This window comes from Gymnodraco acuticeps, unplaced genomic scaffold (assembly GCF_902827175.1).
Source record: "Gymnodraco acuticeps unplaced genomic scaffold, fGymAcu1.1, whole genome shotgun sequence".
NCBI classification, from domain to species: Eukaryota; Metazoa; Chordata; class Actinopteri; order Perciformes; family Bathydraconidae; genus Gymnodraco; species Gymnodraco acuticeps.
In genome coordinates this window covers 1,384,646-1,393,316 of record NW_022990037.1, presented here as the reverse complement: position 1 = coordinate 1,393,316, position 8,671 = coordinate 1,384,646, and the positions used below count along the sequence as shown (strand labels likewise).

General features: G+C 37.7%; 1 protein-coding gene and 1 long non-coding RNA gene across 2 annotated transcripts; both read right to left on the bottom strand.

Annotated features, from left to right (window-relative positions):
* Window positions 1-303: 303 nt before the first annotated feature.
* Window positions 304-1,182, bottom strand: LOC117545377. Its single transcript, XR_004568824.1, has 4 exons — window positions 1,006-1,182; window positions 741-853; window positions 575-657; window positions 304-402 (listed from the first exon to the last, which is right to left on the bottom strand). It is a non-coding gene; the product is annotated as an uncharacterized LOC117545377 (long non-coding RNA).
* Window positions 1,183-4,265: 3,083 nt separating this feature from the next.
* Window positions 4,266-7,989, bottom strand: LOC117545408. The gene is made up of 11 exons (XM_034215165.1): window positions 7,838-7,989; window positions 7,456-7,621; window positions 7,286-7,369; window positions 6,961-7,137; window positions 6,052-6,159; window positions 5,868-5,954; window positions 5,533-5,637; window positions 5,171-5,305; window positions 4,697-4,830; window positions 4,472-4,526; window positions 4,266-4,367 (listed from the first exon to the last, which is right to left on the bottom strand). The coding sequence occupies exons 2-11, from the start codon at window positions 7,543-7,545 to the stop codon at window positions 4,266-4,268; spliced, it is 1,077 nt and encodes a 358-aa protein (XP_034071056.1). The 5' UTR covers window positions 7,546-7,621; window positions 7,838-7,989.
* Window positions 7,990-8,671: the final 682 nt, after the last annotated feature.

Below are 8,671 nucleotides of genomic sequence, written 5' to 3'. Positions count from 1 at the left end.
GGCCCAGATTTGTACTATAGAAAATCGAAATCTTGTAATGTAGGAAACAATTCACACTGGCTGCCATGTGATATAGGCTTTGTTTTGCAATATTTATTCAACGGTCACTTCTTAGTTAAACAAATCTCAAATATATATTCTAAATATATCAAATTGAGCATATAAATATAAACTATTTCACAGCAACCACATCCCCTGCTTTTTGGAAAAGTCTGGAGTCCCAGTCCCTAGCTGGTGCCTTTTTTTTGTTAATATAGGACATACAGCAACCGCATGTTCATGCACAAACATTATTTGTCACACAGAGCAAACCCAGTCCCCAACTTGTGCCTCTTCAAGAGACTTTTGGTCCATATGCAGGCACTGTGTGTGGCACCACCGGAAACAGCTGTCACACTGAATCTGCAATAGAAGGAGTGGAGACAAATGAGAGTAAAGCCCTGCTTATAACAGCTTTGAGCAATGGTCAACTGCATCCCTCAAGTGTTTGTATTTAGTTTCTGCTTTCATTTAATGCTTTTCTACAAATCTAAATTGTGAAATATCTGAAGTCTCAATATTCATTAAACCTTACCCAGTCAGTGTGGGTGTGATGTGGCACTGAGCCGGGTGGTTTTATGCCGGCGCACATGGCACAGTTGACTTCTTTGTCAAACACTGATGAAAAAAAAATGCTAATGTTACATCTCAAGTACAACAATATCACAATTGAATTGATATTTTGAAAAAGTAGCATGCACCTGATGCTGTCAGTATTTCCATGGCCAACACTTTTCTTTAACATCTCCTTTTTTGTGGTCCCAAAGGCCATTGTTGGTGTTTTAGGAAAGACTTCCATGACCTCCTTTGCCATCTTAAAGTGATACACCATGTTATGTTCTTAAAATAACTATCCAACTACCCCAAATGTGTTTTTGTGAAAGGCAGTAAAACAGACTTAATCCTAAAAGCTGAATGAATGTTATATTAGCAAAAAGCATATATGAAAATAAATATTCCACTTACCATGCAGACAACTACCCCACAGCTATTGCCATCCTGCTGTACTGGGTGTTTCATTACTCCTCTCTTCCATTTTATGTCTACCCAGTCTGTCTTACTGCAGCAGGTCCTCCTCATTTTGAAGTAATCACTGCGTGAGATAAGATATATTATTAATGTACAATGCATACTGTATAAATACAATACTCGCATAATAACATAAATCCTTGTCACACTGTGTCTCAGCAGTCGAGTAACACAATTTGAAGTGATGTTAATGCATGTTTCCCAAATGTATATTTTAAGATGTAACATGCAGACACCTAGTCTGATGTCAAAATGAATTGACAATTGTTCACTCTAAGGTCTCAGTGCTGCGTTTGACACTGTTGACCACAACATATTACTAGACCGACTGGAAAACTGGGTGGGACTTTCGGAAACAGTTCTAAATTGGTTTGAATCCTACTTAAAGGACAGAAACAACTTTGTTTCTATAGGTAAATAACATCTGAGTTGACAAATATGACATGTGGGGTTCCTCAAGGCTCCATCTTGGGGCCTCTTCTCTTTAACATCTACATGCTTCCACTGGCTCAGATAATGAAAAACAACAAAATAAGTTACCATAGCCAGGGCTGCACATAACTGGTGCGCAGGTGCGCATGCGCACCTCCGCCAAAAAAAGAGCACCGGGTCATTTGAAACAAAGCGCATTTGCGTACCAACATTGAGAGAGGGAGAGAGAGAAGGGAGAAGAGAAAAGAGAAAATAGAGGAGAGAGGAGAGATGAGAGAGAGAGAAGAGAGAGAGAGAGAAAGATATTTGCGAGTTGCATACATGTATGAACCATGATATGAACTCAGGGTCGGCTCGTAGCACTGGCTAGATGTTCGCCTAGGGCGCCAGATCTGTGGAGGCGCTGCGCTGGCAGTTCTGGGAGGGAAAAATCATTTTGACCGTTGGGGCTCATCCTAATTTTCGGCCTTGATGTAGCAATAATTCACAATTAAGTAAATGTAACACCCTTTTCACCCCGGTTACACGTTTCATTTGCCCTGTACAATGGGCGCTGTAAGTGATGAAAATGGGGGATGTTGGCTTTATCTGGCGCCCGCAGCTCACAGCCAAAATGCGAGTGAGCGAGGGAGGGTGCACCGGTACGCAGCGCTGTTGTTATTAGAATCTGGTGCTGTGCTAGCTGCTCTAACGGATATAAGAAGAAGATGTTACAATAATGTGGAGGGTGAGTCCTCTCCAGTCAGACTGATAACTACAGCTCAGTGAGGTAAGGACTCTTGAGTGTTTAGATAGTTCACTTTAGTCTAAGTTCAAACGGTTTGGTCGCAATTTATGTAAACACATATTTCCAAGGCACTCCTTAATAATTATTGGGATAAACAGGTTTTAAATAATTCCAATGTATACTATAGGACAGTAACCAAAAATATCCTTTAAAACTGGAGAGATAAAAAAAATGCATAAATAAATGTTAAGGTAAAATAAGATATGAATGAACAACACAAATAAAATAAGTTACATTCATTTGTTATTGGCTATGGTAGGTTATTGGTTATGTTCACATACTTATTTGATTACATCCACTTGTCTAAGATGACAACAGAGACTTTCGACCCAAACCAGCTGTTGACTTGTGGATGCAAGCATCTAATCGCAGACTCAACCAGAGAGAAAAGGTAGTAGGCCGGACATCATCAGCTACCATGTCTGACAGAGAGGAAGACAGTGAGGGAGAACAGTCAGGAGGGTAGTGATGACAGCTTGTAGGATTACTGCTTGTGCTAATGTTGTCTTGTGGTTCACCTCTGCATGTGTGTTCTGTGTTCACCTCTGCATGTGTGTTCAGTGCCGTGTGTCTGGCCAATAAAGTCAAGACCCCCTCAAAAGTTACGGTTTATTTCATTTTAAGGATGAGCACCAAGCAACATCTCCAGTGCTCCTTTGAGACCAGGGCAAAACAGTTATGTGCACCCCTGACCATAGCTATGCAGATGACACACAAATTTACGTAACAATTTCACCAGGGAGACTATGCTCCAATTCAAACACTGAGTAAGTGCATTGAACAAATCAATGACTGGATGTGTCAGAACTTTCTCCAATTAAACAAAGATAAAACTGAGGTAATGGTTTTTGGAGCCAAGTCAGAACGTATAAAGGTTAGCGCTGAGCTTCAGTCTGCAATGTTCAAAACAACAGATAAAGCCAAGAAATCTAGTTGTAGTCATGGACTATGACCTGAGTTTCAACAGTCACATTAAAACAGTTACTAATCAGCCTACTATCACCTAAATAATATATCTAGGATTAAAAGACTAATGTCACAGCAGGATTTGGAAAAACTTGTCCATGCTTTTATCTTCAGTAGACTCGACTACTGCAATGGTGTCTTCACGGGTCTCACTAAAAAATCTATTAGGAAGCTGCAGCTGATTCAGAACGCTGCTGCTCGAGTCCTCACTAACTCTAAGAAAGTGGATCACATCACTCCTGTTCTGAAGTCTTTACACTGGCTTCCTGTGTGTCAAAGAATAGATTTCAAAATACTGCTGCTGGTTTATAAAGCACTGAATGGTTTAGGCCCAAAATACATTTCTGACCTCCTGCTAAATTATGAACCATCCAGATCTCTCAGGTCTTCAGGGACTGGTCAGCTTTCTGGTCCCCAGAGTCAGAACTAAACATGGAGAATCAGCGTTCAGTTATTATGCTCCAAATATCTGGAACAAACTCCCAGAAACCTGCAGGTCCGCTGTAACTCTGACTACTTTTAAATCCAGGCTGAAAACTTTTCTTTTTGTCGCTGCTTTTAATTGAACTATTCATATCTTAGACTGCACTGAAACTTTTATCCATGTATTTTTTCTTTTAATGTTTATTTTATTAGCTTTTCTTTTTAATGACTGATTTTAAATGCCTTTTTCTTAATGTCTTCATTTTTTGTAAAGCACTTTGAATTGCCTTGTGTTGTGAAAAAGTGCTATATAAATAAACTTGCCTTGCCTTGCCTAAGGACAGGTTGTTTATTCAGTGGATTGGGTGGTTTATGGTATAATCGGTATGGACCAAAGTCAAACATGCACACATTTTTCACACATTATATGTTCTGGTGTAGTAGTACATCAATTAAAAAAAAAGGGCTGGTTGTGGCAATATAGCTGATCCATCTATTCCCACATAAATATAACAATAAATATAAACATTATATATGAGGGAATAGAATGAAATAAATATTTTTGAAAAATAGGTGAAATTGGATGCAGTTAGTACCTGCATTTGTTGGCAGCATTGTCTGACTCTGCCTGCTCTGCAGAGTTGCGTGCAGGATCTGCCAAATACACTGTGCTTTCTTCAGCATTGATGTACTGTGGACACAGAAAAAGAAATATATATATTTGAAATAAATACAACACCCCCAAAACGTAGCTGATCAAGAAATATACTATTATATGATATAGACACTACTAACCAGACATTTCCAGTGTACACCATCAACATGTACAAAGGACACAATGGCTCCATAGCTGTCAAAGTGTATCCGTAATACATACGAACAAAACAACTTCCATTTCCCATCAGGCTGTATTTGTTTTCTTTATACAGTAGAGTCAAATAGCTTGATAGAGTATGTTTATATTTAGACAAAGACATAATGAAAACCTTTGTAGTTATCCTCAATAGAAACACAAGTTACCTTTGACAAAGTGTGCTTCCTGACCTCTTCTCTTTTCCAAAGAGGATCACACCAGCTGAGTAATGGTTGAGAATATAAATCCTCGTCCCCAGTTCACATTTATGTGCATGTATATGGAAAAGACACTCGATGATCTGGAGAGAATGTCGACAAGCAGACATTAATAAGAAATACAATTATATTAATAATAATGTAGTTGACAGGTGTTAAGTTTCGTTGATAAAAACAGAAAATTATAACAGTGAATGACCACATTTGACTACTTCTTCTAGTGTACAATACAAGTTAAATATTCAACTGTGGATGCCCTTTTAAGATTCACTTTTTAAAACAGTTTAATACATTTTAGGCTTTGGGTGCTAACAAGACTTCAGTGGTGTGCCATGAAGCTAGCGTTACATGAATATTGGATTAATGTGTAGTGAAGAGACTTGGTATGAGCACTGGTTCTGTCCTATGATATGGATGAAATACCTCGCCTGTAAGCCACTGGTGTGGTCTAAGGGTCCGCATGTCAGAGTGACGGATGGTAAAACTGTTGCCTCTTATTTGAGTGGGGACTACAGACACCACCACGTCAGTGTCCTTTTTTTTCCACAACGCGGTCAGCTGGGGTCACAAAAAAAATACTATATAATTTGTATGTCCCAAAGCTAGATTGTTAACAGAGCATGAGATACACATTGTAAATTGAAAGGTATTATTTTATAACGTTCCTTTAGTATTCCTTAAACATTAAAATCTGCATTTTAACTTTTTAGTTAATCAATTATTTTACTATTTTTATCTGGTCCCTCTGATGAACTCCCTGATGATGTGTCCTTACAGTTTCTTACCTCTGATGAAGCATCCACTTTACCTCCCTGTGCATCATCCTCAGCATGCTCCGTCATGTCTGATGTGGATGAAGATTGACCTTGTCTTGCCTTGTCTTTTGGATCCTGTATAGAAGCCGAAACATCAACATTGCCTTTCACATTGTCCAATATGTGTTGTTAAGTGCATGTCATAGTTAATCACTTCATCACACAATTTGAATCTTCAGTTCTTCTATCATTACCTACAGTATACTAATAGAAAATGCAACATTAAGCTTTAGATTCCAAGCTGGTTTAGATGTATGTGTTTCAAATGCTTCCTGGCTTTGTTTAACCATGCTAAATGGGATTACCTGTGATGGAATATGTGCTTCCGTTTCACCTGGCGCTTGTTTTTGTAGTGGAGCTGGAGCTTTTGCTGTTTTTGTCTTCTGCATGAGCTGATAAAAAACAAAGTGTTAATAACACAAATATTATAACATTTATGTTATTTTCAACAAACAGGATAACAATGGTTTGCTCTCAAAAAATACATACATTCTTCTTGTGCTGTCTGAAAACAAAAGGCTTGTTTATGGGTGTCACATAAACTCCTCGCCTGTTCTGCTTTCTTTTTTTCCATCGCTCCATGTCCACACGATGGGTCTGCAGTTAATAAGGAATATTGACAGGGTAAATGCACTCATAAATTACCTTTCATTACATATTCTGCCATTTCACGTTATTCAATGTTGTTTTCTTTTCACAACAAACATTATCTTTGCCTGAAATAAATGTATTATTTCATTAATTATTATTCATCAAAATTATGAAACCAACTACATTCAGCATAGTTGCATCACAGTTTTGATTGGTGTATCAATATTATTGTGATATTATTAGCACACCTAATATAACTGTTAATAATGACCAAATTACCTGCAGAATAACTGTTGAGAAAATACTGAATGTACTCTTTGAATATCAGAGTAGCACATGATGACAAAGACCCTAAGTAGCTGTGTACATGACAGGATGTGTGAAGAAGAGAATCAGGACTGTTTGAGGCATATGATAGCTATGTGATTAACATGATGATTCAGCCTCTATGGAGATAGACATATGACAAGCATGATCATTTCTGTCGTGAGCCTTAGCTAATCTGAACTAAACATTGTATACTACTTTGAACCGGTATTCCTCCATCTTGTGACGGTGTAAAAAGTCTGTCTACAAGTCTCTTATATATAAAGCTTGTGAAGGACACTGCTCTGTGAACTATTTGTACCAAATGCTCTGGACGTGATGAATACTTCCATTCTTGCAAGGATAATAAATACATGTATCCTGATTATTGAAACTCAAGCCAGTGGCGAGTGATATTTTCCTAACATAATCGATAGCAATGCTTAATGACTAGGGACAAATGTGATAACATAACAGCAATATATAAATAACAAACTGTACCTTCTTCCCCCTCCTCAGAGAGTCGCCATATTCCCTTAGCAGGGCGCTCAAGGTGACTTTGTATGTATGTACAAAATCGTCCAGCCTGGTCAGACGTCTCCGTTGAAAACGGATCTTTTTGAGGTCCCACTTGCTTTTTTCCATTATCCCTTGAGTTTTGTTGTCCTCTGTGTAATTCTGCGGTTGAACATATTAGTTACGGTACATCAAATTATATTGTTAACAATCACTTGGATTACATACTGTTTACATTGCAGTTTATAATATTGATTATAGAATAATGCATTGAAATTCAATATTACATCAAAGCTTTAGGTTTTTGTACCTGTGTGGGTTTTTTTTGCAGCATTTTTGTACTTCTGGGAACGTTTCTGATAAATGGTCCCTGTTCCATGGCGTCCAAGGTCACCTAACCAAACAGTAAACATGCCTTATTATTTTATATTACATTACATTAACAAGCAGCTATAGAAAGACGTGCAAAATAAAACTTACCCAAGAGTAGGCCAGACCACAGACCAGCCAGGGGCAGAAAGTACTTAAGCAAGGAAGGGATGAAAGTCGGGCAGAAGTACATGTTGTCATCACCAGATTTCTCAATAACTGTTTGGGTTATTAAGTCCTCAAAATGCTGTTTGAAGGGCGTAGGTCCGATATCATTCTAGAAAAAACAATCCACAAATAACTTTAGTTGCATTGCATTGAGCTTGGGGTAATATAAAAATATGTAAACCATGTTAATATTTTTCATTGTTTCTGGTCACACTGCCTCTGTCCTCTTTTCTGTGCTGTGTTGTACTTGAAGTTAAACAAATCATTTGTAATGATATTTTTGAGCTATGAAACAACTTCCAACATTCACATAATTATTACATACCACACAGTCTTCCACAATGGTTGAATCGTCCAAGTTTGACTGCGCTGAATTTGTCAGTAGTCCTTGGAGATTTTCAAAATGTTTTCCAACATTTCTGTCACTGTGGGAGCTGGAGAATACCACCACAGCACTGGTGACAACTTCATCCAGCTCGGACATTGTGGTGGCATTTATTAGGCAAGGCAAGGCAAGGCAAGGCAAGTTTATATAGCACTTTTCAACACAAGGCAATTCAAAGTGCTTTACAAAAAATGAAAGACATTAAGAAAATGGCATTTAAAATCAGTCATTAAAAAGAAAAGCTAATAAAATAAACATTAAAAGAAAAAATACATGGATAAAAGTTACAGTGCAGTTTAAGATGTGAATAGTTCAATTAAAAGCAGCGTAGTAGTTTTGGTAGTAGTCCAAGTAGTACTGAATCCAACAGTACCAATTACATTAAGAACTTATTGCACAAAATCATTTTATCTCTCATCAAAGATGGCAGAAAACATGCATTATTGTACTCAGGGGTGGAGTTTGACAAAGGATTACTCAAAAAGGTACACAGTAAAAGTACTTGATTGTACTTGTGCTTCTAGTCCAAGTAGTACTGAATCCAACAGTACCAATTTCATTAAGAACTTATTGCACAAAATCATTTTATCTCTCATCAAAGATGGCAGAAAACCTGCATTATTGTACTCAGGGGTGGAGTTTGACAAAGGATTACTCAAAAAGTACACAGTAAAAGTACTTGATTGTACTTGTGCTTCTAGTCCAAGTAGTACTGAGTTCAACAGTATCAATTTCACTAAGAACTTATTGCAAAAAAATCCTTTTATCTCATCA

Coding starts and splice junctions, on each gene's coding strand:
- LOC117545408 (XM_034215165.1), bottom strand. CDS start 7,545: ATGACAACATGTACTTCTGCCCGACTTTCATCCCTTCCTTGCTTAAGT. Junction 7,138..7,285: donor TGCAAAAAAAACCCACACAG/GTACAAAAACCT, acceptor GTTCAACCGCAG/AATTACACAGAGGACAACAA. Junction 4,368..4,471: donor GTGTACACTGGAAATGTCTG/GTTAGTAGTGTC, acceptor CTGTGTCCACAG/TACATCAATGCTGAAGAAAG.